Source organism: Asterias rubens, chromosome 6, assembly GCF_902459465.1.
Source record: "Asterias rubens chromosome 6, eAstRub1.3, whole genome shotgun sequence".
Classification (NCBI taxonomy): Eukaryota; Metazoa; Echinodermata; class Asteroidea; order Forcipulatida; family Asteriidae; genus Asterias; species Asterias rubens.
In genome coordinates, this window is record NC_047067.1 from 1,772,319 (window position 1) to 1,792,446 (window position 20,128).

The 20,128-nt window shown below is 39.6% G+C and overlaps 1 protein-coding gene across 1 annotated transcript; it reads left to right on the forward strand.

Moving 5' to 3' along the window:
* The first annotated feature begins 230 nt into the window (after positions 1–230).
* Positions 231–18,689, forward strand: LOC117291702 (protein atonal homolog 7-like). Its single transcript, XM_033773553.1, has 2 exons — positions 231–1,137; positions 17,280–18,689. Exons 1-2 carry the CDS (start codon positions 574–576, stop codon positions 17,328–17,330), a joined length of 615 nt encoding a protein of 204 aa, XP_033629444.1. The 5' UTR covers positions 231–573; the 3' UTR covers positions 17,331–18,689.
* The last annotated feature ends 1,439 nt before the right edge of the window (positions 18,690–20,128 follow it).

Consider the following 20,128-nt stretch of genomic DNA (forward strand, 5'->3'; position numbering starts at 1 on the left):
CCATTTTACGCTCTTCTTTAAACACAAACCGACTGAATCCAGTCTAGGGGTAGACGGCTCTCGCTATTGGCTGACGAAGTGCTCAGGGGCGTGAACTCGCTCTCCGTGGTTGGCTGACAGAAGCTTCGACTTCGTGACGACATCAACATTTCTGCGATTTACATGCGGTATACAGACACGATAAATATGGATGCGAAATGTCGCTGAACGTTAATTTGGAACAATTTTAAATCTCCCCTCGATCAAGAAAAGGCTACCGAGTGGACAAGAAATCCTCGTACAAATTAACTCTTTATATTACATCATTTTGACTGGAATCTCTTCAGTGTCAATTTGTTCTTCGGGGAGAACAGACCTTCGCTTTTTCAAAATAAAATTACATAAATTCGATACTTTGCTGTGAAGGACGAGTAGTCTCGAAGTTTTAGAGCGTTGTTTTAGCTGCATAGCGGACAGACGAACCTCAACCTCAGCAGAGACAAATTGAGGATTCTATAGTAAATTCAAAGAAACTTAGGTTTGTTTGAAAAGTTTATTTTACCTCGAGACACTTTTCCTTTTTTTTTAAACACCATGGCTTTACCACATGTTAGTGGCAATGTGAGCGATGTGTGCCTCTCACCAGCATCGTTTGAAGACGACTCCTGCTCAAGCGACGAATCTTGCGATGACATGCCGGACTCACCCACATCCGACGATAGCCAACCTTCGAACTCATCATCGGGACTCAATGGTTCACAGCCCGGCAGTGGCAGGACAAGAAGAAGGGTCGGAGGAAAAGGATCCTCGGAGTTCACGGGTAAGAAACAACACCGGCCCTCCTCCGGGAACCACAAGGAGAAGGAACCACATTTGGTCGCCCGGCGGAACGCACGTGAGAGACGGCGTGTACAACTCGTCAATGACGGCTTCGTGAGGCTGAGGAGGAAAATCCCAACGGAGCCGAGAAATAAGAAACTATCCAAAGTGAAGACGCTCCGATCGGCCATTAACTACATCATGCATCTTCAAGAGACTCTTAATGAGGCAGCGAATCGACAGACTAGAATGGAAGAGATGGAGAATGTTGGAATGAATGTTGCACTGGCTCACCAGGCACCGCCGCACTATGATTGGCCACAGTATGAAGTACCAATGGTAAGACAAATAACTTTTATTTCATTTGCTTCTTATTTTGGGGTGGTGTCTGTAAGTTGCAAAAGTTTCATCAAGCGCATTTCATTTAGGTTGGTTTTATTCTTACAAGAACTTAATCAGTCATATCGTATGTTTTGCAGCATTGCAGACAAGGTGGTTTAGTTGTCATTTTTACTGGCATTTTTCTTTAAAACGTTGGTATTCTGCACTGCACCTCTATAGACCTACACGTCGGATACACTTTCCTTACACTTTCCTATCTGATGAAGTAGTTTTTGCTACGAAAGCTCAAGCAGATATTTAAAGTCGTTAAAGTGCTACATTTTATTTTCCTCTTTCCTAAATACAATGAAAGTGAATTTCTCACAGCCTGGTACTTCGTTCTTTGTAAAGGCAAGGCAATTTCTTCCTTTTAGTAAAGGGCACTTCCATATGAAGATTAAAATGTATTCTTGGAATTTTTCAAAAGGCACAAATGCATTGGCAAGGGCATCGAAATAATTGCCTCTGTTACCCCATGCAGTATCGAGGTTTGTGCCTGGCTTCTTCAAACACTTGAACTGATGCGTTCTGTCATGGTAAGGCCGAAAGCCTATTGATAGATAACTTAGGCCCTTTGTCATAACGAATCTTCACTTGTACAATTTGAGACAACAAAGCTAACGAATAGGGAAAACCGTTTGTGCCAAAGCATTCCTGAACTTATATATAACCCTGTATAGATTTTATATTAAATATTTTTTATTGAATATTAAATCTATTTTAATAAATATTTTATATTATTTTATGTTTGTGTATTTTTTAAATCAAACCAGAGCATTCATATACACTTAGATAGGCCCATCGTAAATAGTACAAACTGCACATTTTCACAAGTTTAAACAAATTGATTTGATTTGAATAGTTCCTGATCCATGGGTACATTAGACCTTTATTATGCTGCCTCCATCTTGGTCATGTTCCTCGTATCGGATAACACCAATGAATGCTAATAATCATGTTGAAAATAGGAACCAGACTATTTTGTTCTTCCAGCCTCGGTTTGGTAACATTGATATCAATGGGAGAAAATCAAGATGGCTTCACCGTGATGAAGGTCTATAACGTCCGCACCAACATAAATGTAGGCGAGTGTACAACCGGACATTATCGGGTCGAAAACCATGCTGCATATTCCGATGGCTATTTGCATAAGTTTATGACTTAGTTCCACACTTTGCAGATTATTCTGGTCGGTGGTTGAGCTAACTTTGGTATAAAAAAGTAAATCATGATTGATTGATTGAGTGGTTGATCGATCGATTAAATGATTGATTGATTGATTGGCTCAGTTTATTTGGTTAAAATAATATTCAATTATAGAAGTAGTTCCAGCCAATTTTTTATACCTTCCGCCTGGGTAGTTAAAAGGCAGGACAGTTTTTTTTCAGAACTGAGAAGTCTCCCGAACATCCGATAAATCTACTCCGCGGTAGTAGAATAAAGAAAGACAGTTCTCTAAGAACAAACTCTGCCTGGCAAGTAGATACACACATGGTGTTTTCGCAAACCAAATATATACATTTAATTCAATTCAATTCAATTCAATATATTGATACCTCACCATGCAATGCCTAAAATACTAAATATACAATTGCTTTTCATAGTACACGAATAAGACTCATAATACGAAAGACAAGAACTGAAGTTTCATTCCACTTGGCTCCTTATAGCTACATTGACAAATAAGTCCAACCGAATGTCTTAATATTCATAGACGTCGATGTCTGTAAGAAACACTGACCACCCAAAAAATGATCAAAGACAAGAATCGTGGACCACTGAGCATCATATTCAACGCCACCACCCACCCTTACCAAACCAAAGAATCAATTTAGACAGTTCGTTTACGTCAACCGGCGGGCTTTTCTTCACAGCAACACTGATTTCAGCTCCTGGTTTTGTTTGGCAATACACTGCGACGCGTGGCACGGCTACCGTTTCTCGCTCCTCGCATCGCGCCTGTCGCGTGGCTCAGAGAGCCCCCAAGAATCAAGCCATACGTAGGGGTGCTTCCTGACGGGAGAAAGGCTCAGACTCCGTGCGCCACGGCATCATCGTTTATTCAAGAGGGTCTTCAAGTTTGTTTTGTTCGGATGATAAGAGTCGTTGGTTTAGGGCAAACTCCAAGGAATTAATCCAATCTGATTGACAGACAAGACAGTATAATTATACATATTAAGGAGCATTGTTAAGACATGAAAACTAAACCGGCAATGTTTGTGCAGAGATGTGTAAACAGCAAGCAGATCACAGTGAGTGATGGGAAGTGTCGTTGTAATTTAACTTGTTAATTATATTGGTTTATCCTGATAAGTGGCTCTTCACAATTTAATCAAGTTAAAGGCGATTCTAAATACATGATGTACAGTGTGAGTTGCATCGGTAAACCATTCGGATGTTGGATATTTCATAGTACATAGTTTCAAACCTTTGCTGACAGTAGTCAATTTATTTATTGGGTTTTGTTGCAAGGTATTTTTGTATGAACAGACAACTGTCTTAACAGTTTCGGATTACGGACTAGGTGCAGTGTTCTACAACTTCGATGAGCGGAAAGCCCTTTAATAATCTTTCGTACATTCAAAACCTGGAAATTATATAGCCTCAACCTTTGGTTGTCTTTGGTAACTATGTATATAGCAGAGTTCCTGTTTTTTGCACCCCCAGGAGTGTCATCTTTGACAGACATGGTGCACTAGAAATCTTCACCATTATTCAGTGAACAATGGGTAGAACATTCTGGCAAACACGTGACTAACCGTCTCCAAAACCACATTCCCATTATAATAGTCTTGGCAAGAACATTAATGACTACATCTCATTATTGTGATCCCTGCTCAATAATGACGAGACGTGTTTCTTTCAAAACGCGGCTCCCTTGAAACGGGCCCCGAATTCGGCGGAGCGAAGCCGGGGCGCGGTCACTGAACGGAGCCTAAACCGGGCTCCCTCGGACCGTCCGTCGGCACAACCCTGTTGGGCAACCAGAAACATGAGGCCGTCTCACACCCAACCAAAGCACCCATCTAGAACTTGTTATGATCGGCCCAGCTCCAGACGAGCGGGACGAACACGGACCTGTCTGGTAGAACTTCATACTGCTTGTTGATTCAGCCGAATAATAATAGCTTTGTAGGGAACTCACATGCTATTCATAATGGTGTGCCGTCGCACCGCGTGGTACGAAAAATATGCGCAGTCGTGAATAATTTTGCATTGAGATTTATTTCAATTACTGGAAAGCCTGTGTCAATGGGGGGAACTCGCGTGAGTTTTTTCCCCCTCAATATTCTCTCGCTATCTCAAAACACCCCTTCAGATTTTTTCACATTTTTGTAACTGCGCTCTTTTGTGGAAGTGCACGTGTAGTCTTTATCAGCCTTGTCAATTGTTGTATAAACTGCCATAGCAGATCCAATGAAAACAACTCGAAGATTGTCCTCCTAAAGCGAACCAACACTTTGGAATTCATGAACAATGTCTATGACAAGGGGAAGGTCGTTTACTTTGGGAAAAGTATCAATATATGAAAAGTGACTTTTAAAATCGACATTTCCTGATGGGCAGCTTTTCTGGGGTCTTTACCAAAGAGGAATTCTCCGACAACAGTAGTTTTATGACAGTTGCAATAATACAACTTCTTGTATCCTTTATAAACAGTGAAAACTTGAGCATTCATAAATAGGCATACTAAGTTACACTTTTGAACAATGTCCGAGTGTTGAATTCCCATCCAAAAAACAAAGAACCTACTGGAACAATTGATACTGCTTAACAAGCAGACAAAAGGCGCCACAAACACGCATTTGCAAATAGATACTCCCATCCGCAAAAAAACATAATAGACATGCTTTTGAAAGTGTTCGTACTTTCTAAATAACTGCACGTCTTTGAATGTGAAGGTTAAAATTTGAACACATGTAAACTCGGTAAACTTTTTAAAGAGTGGTGAATGTTCAGGGCGTTTGTAAAAACTTTGGGAGCACCGTGAGAGTTGATTGTGTGATCTTATGAAACTTTAAGAACTTGGCTCACGGCACCATTAATCAGAGGTGTTTAGAGGAATACGTATGTTATTGGCTCCTATGATTTGGTTCACTAGTCCTGTACGCTGAGAAGGGGAGTGTGGCCAGGCAACCCACCCCAATTTCCCCCGCCCAAACGCTTGGCGCCAACCAGTTTCCGCTGACAGAAAAATTGAAAATATCAGATGTTTCTCACATGCAGACTGTCATGGGCCATTTAGTTGGGCGGTAGGCACCGTTTACTGAGCCTCGTGGACGGTATCGCTGAGCGGCCACGACACGGTCAACCGAAGATCACTTGTGCGTGCGCTGTGTGAGAGTTGACAATTGTTTTAAATTCGATGTATGTATTTTATTGAGCGTTTTTACGAATAATAAACCTACTTTTCATGGGTCCTAGCAGCTGTTTTAATTTATAAACCTCATAGGCGCAGTCTAAACGATATCTGGGAAAACAGGGGACGCGAACAACGTATTTCTATTCGCTTTTCTAAACAGTTGTCGTAAAGACAGAAATACATGGAAAACAAACAACTGAACACTCGCGAAAAAATGTTAACGACTCATTTCTACACAATTTGTTAACCCCAGTGACCTACTTAGTATTAATAAATAAAACTGTAAAGAGATACCATGCGTTACGACTGTTGGGGGCTTTATGGGAAGGATTTAGCTCAACAAATGTTGATGATTTACTTTAAGGGTCTGTAACTTCTTGAAGGATGAATCTGAGACTGTGTCTCGGCGTGAGTAAGCCAAAAGGGAAACTCCTCCCCGGAATGAAGCTCTGCCCCCCCCCCCCCCCCCCCCCACAAACAAGCTGATAGTGGGTACTCTCCCAGCAGTGTAGTTTACTATACACTATGATCCCCGTGCTTATTCAAGATTTTGAGCGAAATCAATAGACACCCAAATATCCGTCTAACTGTTTTCATCACATAAATTAATATTATTTACAAGTAGTATCGCACTCTACTATGTTGTTGTGACACACTGTGCCAACACCCTATTGTATTTTCACAACTCTACCCTAATAAACCCTGACCATAAACCCTGACCATATCCCCTAACCCTAACCCTAACCCCTAACCCCTAACCCCTAACCCCTAACCCCTTACCCTAACCCTAACCCTAACCCTAACCCCAACCCCAACCATAACCCCAACTTTATCTGTTCTCTAGCGTGAAGTCACGAAGGGTTATCGAAGCATGGGTGTTAAAACATCGAACAGTCACCCTTTTGGTTTTCACTAAACCTTTAGCAACCATGCTCTAACAACAGTGGAACATTTTCAGTAGTTAACAATAGTACATCTTAACTTTCCCCATAAAACCCAGAGTTTCATGAGAAATTACATCTGTATACATCGACGTCCGTGGAGCCAGACGAATTAGTTATTTTTGGGGGGTGCCTGTGTCATTCCGCCAGAATCGTTGACAACGGAGTCCCGACATCAGACATCAAAACAATTATCCAATCAAAACACTGAGAACCAATCATCATATTAAAAAAAAACTCAAACCCATCATATTTAACTCAAGTGCCCACTCGTGTCGGTTCCTTTTCCTTTGCCGAAATAAAAATACAAAATACAAAATCAGACGAGTCTTTACTTTGTTGACAATGTTGGCCCCCTGTGTGTGCAATATTAATAAAAAAGCAAACACACTTTACTTCAGCCTTGGCTGCTTCGGCGTGAAGAAGTTAATGTAGCTTGTTTTTGTTAAATAGGCTAAAAGCAATGAGCCCGCTATACGAGTGTATACAGAGTCCGAACCAGCCGGCTTTGCTCACCCGGCTTGACACCGTCTTTCTTGTGTGCATTTCAGGGTAGGCTGCTCAAGCGAGCGACGGCAAACTATGGCCCAGAAAAAGACACTCTAATGATTCGCGGTAATGAATTGAAATGAGGTATAATTAGCAGCCTTTCGGAACGATCTGACAAATTTAATTTGCTCGGATGTCAAGAAATTGTGGGTGGCGCCCTACGTGGGCAAACGTTTTTTATTTTGTCTTCGGCTGCGTGGTTGCCTTTTTGTTCTTAAAATAAAAGCTCCGTTTAATATAAACCCCGAACAAACTAAACCAACTTTTTATGACATAGCTTCATTTAGCAGAACACATCTTGCTAACTATATCTGTGGACAGTGACTTCTGCGTACATCCATCGTCTAAAAATGGTGTAAAAATGAATATTTCATGACAACTAAAAACTTAACTTGTAGTTTACACTCTGTGCCTTTTTAAAAGCACGCCAGATTAGTTTGTTTTAATTGCCTGCATCAGCCCCACTCAATTTTCTTTTCTCCTTTTTTTCCTCGATCGAGAGAAAGAGAGAGAAATTTTGATGCGCTATGTGGACCGTGTATATATGCATACATACTGTGATCTAGATTCATGCCTCCTACAGTCCGACCACCGATGTGTAATTATGATATTGTAACACAAACATGTACCGTGGTTCGCCCATCAAGCACCAACCATAGCTTCAAAACGCACTTTGCAGTTTAAACAATCCCCCGTGGTTGTCTCAATATTGGTGACAATACGCCGGTCCGAGAGCTCTATTGAACGGTACAGGTGCAGGAGATGCCCGGCACACGGGGCCACCAGAAAGCGATCGATGATCGAGTCACAAGTCAATGGCAGTTTGGGGCAAAAACTTCCCCTCAACAAGCAGACAAAAATCGGGGGAAACTGCAGCCGCTAATCGGATCCGTTTGAAATTAATATTCCTAATGGTTTTTGAGGCTGTGTGGGTTTTTTTTTGAGCTAGGGAAACTGGGTTTGTGAGTCTTTGAATAATAATACTATCACGGTGTAACGTGGTGGAAGGCGGTTGTTTATAGACGACGGATCGGCCACGGTCACAGCGACGGTTTGCACGGGTGGCACAACCATTCAGTTCTAACAAATCTGTAAACTTCACAATAGATCCGTTTTGTCACTTACTGATTCGGCACGAGCCCATTCAACAATAACATTTGCGTCCCAGTTATCAGTACAACCAGTTTTTTTTGTGTTGGTCTACAAAGACTCCGTTCCAAGATGACTTAGTGCAATTGATTTTTCTTGTATATAAGAGTCATGTAATTCTATCTCTTGGGTTACGATGTGAGTCAACATCGCAGGCGATATTCGGTGGTGCTTCCATTGGCACATTATTGCAGCGATATTTGTATTGGGGACCCTTCTTCCTTATAATGTTGACATAATGCAGTTCGTCACAGAAACCAGTCTAGAGTACCTTCAGCCTCGTTCTGGCCAACACGGATTTGAAAGGAACATTTACCCAAAATGTGTATTCATAATAAAACTTTATAAAAAGAAAATTGTGTCTTTCATTTTAGAGGTCCCACAAAACCACAAAATTGTATAAAACTATACAATTTCCATGATGGCATTTTGGTGTTTATTTATTTATTGTAGTGCCGTGGTGATTTGATCTTCTGGTTAACAAATTTAGGGTGAAAAGGTTCAGATAGCTTGAAGTGGTCATTCTAATTGGTGACAGAATCAAGTGCAACACGTGTCCAAACTGTTGTGTAAGAAAACCTAAAATAGTTACACTAAATATTCTACATTATAAATGGACGGGGGAGAGAATGGCAAGTGTTTAACCACCGTCAAAAATGGTTTCAACAAGACCCTGGGGTACAATCCGTTGTTACCACTGTTCCTAATAAAAAATCCTTAAGTGGTTTAACTTACTTGGCTCATGGCAAGTTGCAGTGTGCCTTTTGAAGTTCTACTCGATTCACCTGTCATATCAAATAAGTCAAATCTCTTGATGTTCTCAGAGGCTATTCTAGGCTTTTGTTCTGTTTCAAAGGCCGGGCAACGCTGTGTACTTAAAACTGTCTTTTGTTCTTGTTTCCATGTAGCAAAATGGCCCGGTTTCTCCAAAGATGTAGAGGGAGCCTCAAATTGTGATGAATCAAGGAACTGAGTCAAAATGACATTTATTGTGCGGGTGATTTTTTTCTTCCTTTTGTGTGGTGTGTGTTGTAGGTAATTATTGTCTGGAGACTCAATAAAGGCTCGTTGGAACATTACGCAAAATGGAAGATCTATTGCTCTTTGCAGTTTTTTTAGTAGGCCTAAGTTTAAGTCTTCTGTGGTACCACTTGATCAGTGCACTTTAGAGAGTTGGGTGTTTAAACTTTCTATTCCAACATCATGAGGTAAATAAAACTTGCTTTGTGCCTATAACTGAGACAGTAGAGTATTATGTTTACGCTCAGAATTATCAAGAGTCTGAAATGGAGTCCGTTTTAAAGAGACAAAATAAACAATTTGAGAAAAACCCCACAAACACACACAAAACAAAACAAACACAAAAACAACAACAACAACAACAACAACAACAACAACAACAACATCAGCAGCAGTAACAACAACAACAGCAATTGGTTACATTCAGTTTGAATTCCCAATGGTTATAAGATCATAAACAGCACAATAAAGATCCACACAATCATTGTTTTTAAATCTGGATACTAGGCGCTTTCAAAACCGAACTTTGCTGCTTTTTTTATGAAGTTTTCCTTTGGCACAGAAAATTACCCCAAACACAACTTGCTGTCAAGTTTAGGGTATGACCCATTACCAGCTTGCTGCCAAGTCAATCTACTTGAAATTATCGTTTGTGGGTGTGAAGTATCGTTTAAAACAATTGTGTCAATTCATCTATTCTTTTCCTTTCAAAGTGGACTTCGCCGAAAAAACTGTTTTGTTAGTGGCCATTCATTGGCTCAAACTGGTTCTTTGTTTTGAATTGCAATGATTTTTTTTAATAAGAATGTTCAATTAAAATGGAAAAAACGTAATAAAGAAAAATTTCATAGATGAGCGGCGATCATCCAAAAACCAGTTGACGCCGTTTTTGTCTCGCCCTGATTAAACAAAATTACAAAAAGACACCAACTCGAAAACACAAAAACCCATGTACATTAAAATAAACAACAGAAAACCGAAAGCGGGTGTCTTGGGTCCTTTCAAAGCAGAATTAAAGCAATGATATATTCATAACTCTGTTAAACAGGGTCATTTCGCGAGCAGCCGAAAAAAAATAATCATCAATCTTGCGTTGATAAGATCACTGAGACAGTTGAACCACGGACGACTAAACTACCCCAGCGAGTCATGAATGAAAAACTCGGCCGTGGAAGAGACGCCGTGGGCGGTATGCTTGTCCAGTCGATCGGCCGCACGCCTCCCTTTAAGGGGACTGCTTGTACTTGGGAGACAACAATGTCAAAGTAAAGGGTTTAGGGTCTCTTTCATTATGGACAAGTGTGATTTGGTGTCCTAAAGTTGACAAGATCCCAAATCGGGACAGCTATCAGCAGGCCTGGGGGTTATGGATTGATTTCAGATGTAATAAAAACCACGTACAAATGTTGTTGGGAGTTTTCGAAAACTTGTTTTGAAAAGAAAAATAATGAAGATGTCAAAATGTATAGGCTACATCTTCGTACTGTGTTACATGTGGAATAACCATACATTTTCACTGTATTTCACCATTTATTTCTGCATTGTTTTGATCCCTTGGGGAGGGGGAGGTAGTAACCAGGGTTCTGGGCGCCTGCCCCTTCTAGTTACGCCACTGTGTTTTACCACCACCCCTAAGAAATAGAAGACGAAAATTAAGGCAATTCTAGACTCATATAGCGAGACAAGGCAGAGCTAATGAACATTTATGTTTGTCTTGTTAAAGCCATTGGACACTTTCGGTAAACAGTATTGTCCAAGGCCCACACTTCGTGTATAAAAACGTATATATAAAATAACAAACCTGTGAAAATTTAGGCTCAATCAGTCATCGGAGTCGGGAGAAAATAACGGGAAAACCTACCCTTGTTTCCGCACGTTTCGCCGTGTCATGACATGTGTTTAAAGGTAATCCGTAAATTTAGATATCGTGAATTGATATTGTTGTAATGTTTTCTAAAAAAGTAAAGCATTTCATGGAATAATATTTCAAGAGAAGTCGTTCACCATTACCTTCTGTAAACCCTGTAAGTTATTTGTAAATCTGTGAACTTTTAAATGTTTGTCTGTTCCGAAAGTGTCCAATTGCTTTAAAATAGCCCCAGTCTCAAGTGACATTGTGTGTTTATGTTTGCTTTTCTTCTGCACACTACCTTCTGCAGGACTAGTCCACTTAAAAATGTAATCATTAGTATGCGTACGAGCTGTCAAATCCTTAGTCATTTTGAATGTTCTGGTCCAGTCAACTTGAAATGGAAATAAATATGCCTGAACTATCAAATCATGTTATGTTGAATGTTCTAATGACGTGAGACATGTTCTGCTGACAGGGCTATTGGACACTCTTTCTATATTCCGTTACTATCATTTGGACTCGTGTCAACGCGTGCACTTTAGTGAAGGGACTGCGGTCGCATCAACATTTCTATTCTATAAATTAATGAAGTCTTTTGTGAAGCCAAAATACTGATTTGTTAACGACACAAAAGGCATCAATTATAGCTGTTTTTTTATGAACTGATCGGGGTAAAGAAGTGGATAAAGAGAATGGGGGAAACAGTAAAAGCGGCACAAGCCAGTGTGGCGGCACAACGTCGTGAGCTTGTTTTTATCTTCAAAATCTTATTTTTGTTTGCCCCCTTTTTTATTCTGTGTCTGTGCTGGATCGGAAGGAATATAAAAGCCATGTCTTGTATTTATAATTTAACCGGTACAACAAGTGCAAGTATTGTTCGACTGAATTATCAGCTCCATCTTCACATGGAACGCTAAAGTCCCGTTTGGCATGGGGCGGAACTATTAAAAGATATGCCGGACTTAAGCCGCCACGCGCCCCAGCCCTAAGAAAGCGGGTTCTTTGAACTTTCCAGCAAGGGGCGTCCGTCATTCGACATGAAATTGTTCATCAGAATGGAGAGGGGGAAAGATGTGATTAATCGAGGCTCGTAGTTTGGTATTATTTGACAGATAGTTACCCTACCCCTGGTTGAGAGAGGCATAAAAGACAAGCCCAGGGTTTGAAAGTAGCTGTTTATTGTGCAGGCGAGTTTTTGACGGTGCAGTGAAGCGCCCATTCCACCTGCAAGAAGAGCACAATAAGTACCATTTAGTGCGCCAAAATAACCCTCATAAATCACGGTCAGGGCATTAAAAAAGAGTGATAATACAAACTTGTACTTCAGCCGGTGGAATAATTGAAGTTCAATCAAGCGTGAATGAGATGAAAACGGGTTTCTAGAGATTTGATATATATCTTTTCTTTTATCTGGTAAGCTTGCCACGCGTGCGGCGAATTGCGCACATGCGTTGTGGGGAAACTATAACGCAGACAGGGTGTGTGCAACACATCACGCTAGTCACTTGCAATAATTATCAGCCTATGGTGAGTTAATTACTGAAGAAATGCAACAATTTGTTCGGACGAATTTTTTTAGTTAAACTCTGCTTAGAGGAGAATAAATGGGAGTACGACTTTTTAAAAACCTTTACAAGTTGGTTTTTCTTTTTATGTCAAAATTAAAATAAGCAAAAGGTACAGAGACCCACTTCAGTGAAGAACCTTGCAAAGAATGCCATCAAGAAATTGTTTTAAAAGGCTAACTAAGTGATTTGTTTACAGGGAATGCTTTAAAACTTGGTTGTAATGTGTTTGTTTATCATTTAATTGCATTTTTGATACTTCGACACGTCTAATTTTTTCGTAATTATCTGATATAAAATTAGGAACTAACCCAAGGGTTGAAAAACTAGCAAAAACACACTTCTGCCGTTGACGGCGTGCGTCAAAATTACAATACGTTGACGTCATGTGTCTAATGCCTACATGTTGCAACAAAGTGGCTTGTATCACATAAGTGATGACAAAACAGGACATTTTTGGGAATCCTTCTGAAAAAAAGGATGTTCAAAATGATATATTTTCTTCATTTTAAAAGCAGTTTAGTCCCATGCATTTTAACTCAATTTCCTTACGGATTGAAAACAGCAAAGATTACCATAAGTAGGATTTGAAACTTTGCATGGTGGAAATAAGATATAGAAGAGTTTGCGGTAACACCATGTAATAACAATCTCTAAATGAGTTGGGGTGGTTCTGAAAAAAACCGTTGGATTAACTCGACGTTTCGATCAGTATGCTCTGATCGTCTTCTGGAGACGATCAGAGCATACGATCATGAAGACGATCAGAGCATACTGATCGAAACGTCGAGTTAATCCAACGGTTCCTTTCAGAACCACCCCAACTCATTTAGAGATTGTTATTACATGGTGTTACCGCAAACTCTTCTATAAAGATTACCATGTTTAAATTAGAAGATTTCGACAGAGGAGGAGTTCCAAACTTAAACCCCAAAGCAAACCATTGTACCACGATGAACGCATTCCTACTCCTAAGCTTCATGTTGTTCCCTTCTATTTAACGATTTTTCACTGACCAAGTCCACGGTTTCGGCGTCATTTTAGTCCAAATGATTTATTTTTATTGCAGAATGCAAATTTTATACGTGCAGTATTGTCCAAACCTCTGCATATATCGTCAGCATCTTTACCGGTTCCGAGACCGCGAAACGCGGCACACCAATTAATCAAAGTGGACCATTTACGGACGGGGGTAAACTCAAGTGACGGCACCCCGAGCCATCGAGCCTCGCACCGTCAAGCAGACAACGGGAAGATCTTGGCGAGAGGCCCGGGCTTAATTCACTCGCTTAGGGTCAAAAACCTTACCGATGAAAAGCCCGTCGTCTTCGGGCGGTATTTTTTAAACAATTCCTAGCCTTCAGTCTTTGGGGTTGAATTGTTACAATGTCTTCGCTTGTTCCATGGGCTATTATCCTATCCATAGGCAAACGTTAATGCTTTTCGGTCAGATCTAAGTCTAGTTGATGTGACATGTCGGTAATTTAGACTCACAAATCGGATCCACGGAGAGAGAAAACCAAATTTGACGCACACAACTGTTGACTTCAATAATTTTATTATTTTACATAGAAGCTCGTTATTATTATTTCACCAAAGTCAGTTTATTTTCTTACAAGCTAGGCCCCCTGCAGGTTTTTAGCCTAATTATATAACACATTAAACAAATTACGACTTCAAAAACCCTGTCAAAAATGAGATTGTTTTTCGGTTGTCACATGAACATGTTGAAATTATTACATTTCCAGTTGGTTGTTTTTCCAAACCTCGGCCTAGGCTCTGTCTCCGGGCTTCGTTTGATGACGGAACCACTGTGCAAAGTGTACACTGCTCCAAAATAGAAACCCAACCTAGAGCCAACGCTTGGCAAAAGACCACGCCCCTTTAGGAATCGGCCGCCATCCAGTTACGTCTACAAACACTCCAAAACTCGGGTGTAAATTAACGCTACGAGTTTTGTCACATTACACAAGAGAATCTTGTGCTTATTTATTTAACCTAAAATTAATACTGTTTCTTCTTCGTCAGATCGATGGATAGGGGCCTATATCACTTTGAATTGTATCTAAATATTGTATATGGTTTGTTGTTTACTATCTTTCATTAGGTATTTGCAATACAGTGTTCACGGTGATCGGTGTTCTTCTCATTTATTATCTGATCAAAAATTAAGATAGGCCTACCACAACTCCATATGATATAAAATATATAATTAAATACCCAATTAAATAGATAAATAAATAATCTACATTGCTCACACATTCTCAATACCACACCCTGACCATAGATCACAACTCAGCTGCAATGCGGCTAATCAAATTAAGAAACTCTTCAATTACAGTCACCAAATATGAGATTTGTTTACCCAAAATACCTCCTTATTAATCCCACTCAACTTAACTAAATTGTAAAACCAAACACAGACAGAGGAAAACAGACAAAAGCGAGAGAGAAAAAAAAAACTCGTGCAAAAAAGTAATTGTCGGAGTCCAAGGTTCTTCACTCTAAGTGGCATAATCATTACAGGATAACATATACTAATGAATAGCAATACTATTTTGATGATGTATATTAAATCTGAAAGCGGATGATCGAGGCAGGTGAAGTTACCGGCAGAGACCGGGTAAGCAGGTGATTTTCTCCCGATCCCCTCGGCTCCAACGACCACGCTGGAATTAATAACTCTCCGTGATTTCCCCTCGCAATATTTTCTAGAGGAAACCCCATGAAAAGGGAAGCTGCGACGTGGGGAGAATAGGGGGGGAAAGGAAAATGCATTTGATTCCGAAGGAATAATACCGCAACACCGAGGTTGTATTGACGGCGGAACTTCTGCAGGTGATTTTTGGGGCCTGAGTGTATCCGAACGAGAAGAGCTTCGCGTATCTAAAGCTAGCTGCTAGAGGCACTCTATCGATCTCAGGCTTGGGCATGATTACTTGGATTTAAAAAAGAGTAGATTTACCGTAGTTTGTGAATGAAGAGAATTATTGTGTCTGTCAGAAAGTCACATAAATTTCATTAAAAATGGTAATGATGACGACTTCTGCAGAATGATAAAGGTCAGTTACTTAAAGGGACTGGAAAGATTGGAGAACCTTCTCCACATCCACACTTTAGATAATTTGTTATCATATTGTCACATTCCTTAAATATAAATCTTCATGAGTTACCGTATTATCTGAAACGAAATAAGCAGATGCTAGAGAGACTAGAAAAGATAACTGCGGAACTCAGGCCTGTTTTAGCTCAAACTTAACGCATTAAAAACATATGGTATTATGATATTTTCACATTCCTTAAATACAAATCATATAGTGAATATACCATACTCTCTGAAAACACTAAGCAGGTTTGGTTTTCAGCCTGTAGTTCAGTTATAGAAAAATGAAAGAATTTCAGGCCGAATGCCTAAATTTCTAAGCCGAGCCTCTGTTATTGTGTACATCCACTTTAGAACGCACATGCCCCACTCCGTCCACAGTTATCGAAACAGAAAACCAATAAAGGCACACAACATTATCGATAGACATTTCAATATCATGACGCAATACTTCTATATACAATTGATGAGGCCTTCAAACAATTCCTTCAACTCGGTGTAGCTTAACTTGCCACAAAGATTTAAAAATCTCAAGTTTTCCCCTTCAAGGGTCTCGTTCGCCTCTCAAGAGGTAAGAGGCAATTGTAAAAAAAGCAGGCAGAGCTATTCTGGACTCTGGCAGTCAGTCCTTGCCCGATGCTGCCGGGGCTGCCGGGGCCCGTGCAGCCGGGGCCCATGCAGGTGCATAGACACTCACGCTGTGCCATCAACTTCCGCTGCTACATCTTGCCCAACTTCCGGCAATATTTCTATAGCTTCCGGTTGACAGGACTGACTCGCTCGTGAAAGCTAATCACGCAGGCACGGTGGAGTGGTGTTATAATTGCATCAAGAATGCCGAACTTGTATCGTTGGGACTCGAGTCAGTCCAAGGAGGGAGAACGATAGATCCTCCGTGGTTGTGTCAGTCGCTCTTGGAGGTGAAAGTCTTGACTAAAACTCATGAAAATTATGTTTTGGCGCAGAGGTTTCGAAGATCAAGAGATCTGTCTTTTATTTAAACAGTAACACGATCAATTCTAAACCGTTTTAATTGTAATAAATTGTGATGTTTTTGGTGCAAATGTTTTAAAGAGCCCGCGAAGACGGTCGTATTTTGATGTTCATTTTTACTATCTTTCGTTAGATCGCACAGCTTCAATAAAAATAGAATCAGCCCTATACGGTGGATCATTTAAGATCTTCATTACTACAAATACCATCTTTATTTTCTACATCCATGTAGCGTGGAGGAGGGGGTCCTTCATCAATGATTTTCTAAGTCAGCCACAAGAATAGGGCACAAATCACAATTCTTCTACAATAACATTTCAACTAAATACGTACTTCTCTTTTATCAATTTTTTTCAATGATCATCATTATTTGTGTCAGCATCTCTATGCTTTCATGAAGATATCCCCCCCCTTTCCCCCCCCCCCTCTCTGGATCTGAAGACGCCAGGGTTAAACCACTGGCAGGTGGAAAACTCGATGACTAACCTTTCCAACACCCAGGGCAATCTGAAATGTTGTAACTTTTCTAAAAGGAATTCTCCCTTTCTTTCTCCTTCTCTTACAGTGCAATGGCTACGATTATCCCACGGAAAACCATCCAGGGTACTACTACTGAGAAAGGAAAGGATGTGGATCGGTTAACATGGTAACCTGAGACTAAGGATGAGGACTGATGTTGAACTTATTTCGGTTGTCGTGGATGGAGTGAGATCCTTTGCAGAAACATTAAAGTGAGACAATCAGGAGAAGGCTTGAAGTTATCCCGCGATGGACTTTCAAATATTGAACCGGTACAACACAAAGAAAGAGTCAACTTCTGGATCAGAGAGCAATCCTCCCGGACCAGTAACTATGTCGAATTTCAACTTGAGACGACGTCGCTGGCTTGAAGAACCAATTAATGTCCAGTAATGTTCAAGTAGTTGCTATTCAAACTTCCACCAGACTTTCTTTGGCGTCTGCACTACTCCATGGATGGAAAACTTCGGGGTCTGGATTCGTGACGTGCTGAGATCGTTGAGATGACACACAATATAGACACAGAGATTGTACACTAATACCACTGGGGTTGTCCTTAACTTGAAACAGTGACTAGCCAGCAGGTCAAGTTACCTTGTTGTTGGCCATTTTTCTTGTCAAAAGTTGATTAAAGAAGAGACAGTGCAATATAAACAAAGTGTAATATTAAGATTTGTTTTCTTCTTCATTTGGGTTGTGTACAAATCATGCCTATAGGAAGTCCAGGCTCTGGTGCTCATTTATAAAGATGTGATGTCACTATGGTCAATACCCTCGTCCAATACTCAACTTTATTTCAATAATATATAAACCACTTCAAAATTAGGTTTTATGTTGTGAAAGAATCTGCCTTCTCGTCAAAATCACATTGTGGTCAACGTTTTACGGTTGATCTCTTTGAAGACCGACTGAACCGCTCGAACCCATTCTGGGTTGATATTCTGAACAAAACTTATTCCGATAGCGCCCTCTTTTGAATCATTCTCCTTCAGCCCCTTTTAATTTCCCATATTATGGGGACAGAATCTTCGTTGGACAGCATTCCATTATGACGTCCAGTTTACAAGTTAAAAAAAACCTAACACATTACTTCTGATGTACATAAATTTGTCAAATATTGGTGTTTATCGTATAATTTTACTGGTTTTGCATTTTTAATCATACGAAATTAAGTTTGTTTTTTGCTTAACATGATAATTGTTGTGCTCAAGTTGGATCAGGAAAACTATCCAGATTGTCGGTGGGTAGTTTTGTCATTGTCTTTAATTTGTTTACGTGATCAAGTTCTCTTTTCTTCAAAATGTTCACTTTCTTATTAATATTAGTTTTACGATGTTTTTAAACAATGGACATGCCCCAGATTTTAAAGGGAAAGTATGCATAATGTTCATTTAGATGATTTCAGTTGTTAAAGGCAGTGCACACTATTGGTAATTTCTCAAAATAATTATTAGCATAAAACCTTACTTGGTAACGAGTAATGGGGAGCTGTTGATGATATAAAACATTGTGAGAAACGGCTCCCTCTGAAGTAATGTAGTTTCGAGAAAGAAGTAATTTTCCACGATTTCGAGACCTCAGAATTAGATTTTGAGGTCTCGAAAACACACAACTTCGTGTGACAAGGGTGTTTTTTTCTTCATTATTATCTCGCAACTTTGACCACCAATTGAGCTCAAATTTCCATAGGTTTGTTAATTTATGAATATGTTGAGATACACCAAGTGAGAAGACTGGTCTTTGACAATTACCAATAGTGTCCAGTGTCTTTAAAACTACGCATGGGTATACTTTCAGAAATTACTCAAAAAATTACTGACCATAAAAACTTACTTGGTAAGCAGCACTGTAGCTGTTGATAATGAATAACATTTGAGAAACAAATTCCTTCAAAGGAATGTGGTTTTACAGAAAGAGATTCAAAAACATTTCAATATCTGAGAAACGTTTATCAGATTGAGAAATGATTTATCCATGCGTGGACATAATCTAAATAACTAAATTGTAAACATTATTTTTTTTTTAAACATGTGTAGGGCCTATTGTGATTAAGTTGTGTTGCCTTTTAATGCATGATGAAACTCACACAAAATAATATTGAAGTACACTCGTCAAAGTTAATAAAATCTTGTTCTTGTTGGTTAAGTTGTAAATTTTCTTATTTTAAATTAACGTCAAAACTAAGACCTTAATGAATGTTTATATTTGTATATAAAACAAAATGCATATAAAAATTACAAAATGTGGGATGTGCAATACATGGTCTCTGATATTATATTAATACGAAAACAATATATTGGTTTGTAGTTTGTGGTTATTTTGTGTGTTCAATTATTTGTTTTTATTAAACAACAAGTAGGGCTACATCAGCAGTATAAACCGACGATGACGGCGACAACGACATCGAAACCGACGACACGACAATGGCAAACATTGACTAAAAACAAAAGCAGCAATGGCAGAAAAAGACAACAACAAAGTCTATTTTAGGGATTTTTCTTTTACGCGTGCAATTAGCTAATTTCCATTTTGATAATTTTCTGCACGTCGCCACCAATTTATCCGCCCTTAATTAACTCCAAAACCACTGAATTTTTTACTTTACCTGAAATTGGTGGCGAGTTCTTAAAATTGTTCCTTCCATTTTCCTAAAACGCTGTAGTGATACCCTTTCAAGAAAGTCTACTAATTAACGTCCCCCTTTAAAAAGTAAACAATTCACAAACATTGTAACACGACATTAACTCAAAAAGGTCTCTGGATCTACATCCAGGTCAAATTGAGGGCTTTCATCATCTTGCAACTATAAGGACACAACTGTGTCGGTGGCCATTTTTAATTCTTCAAAAACATTTGTTACTGTAAAACAGTAGACGATATCGAGAACTCACCTAC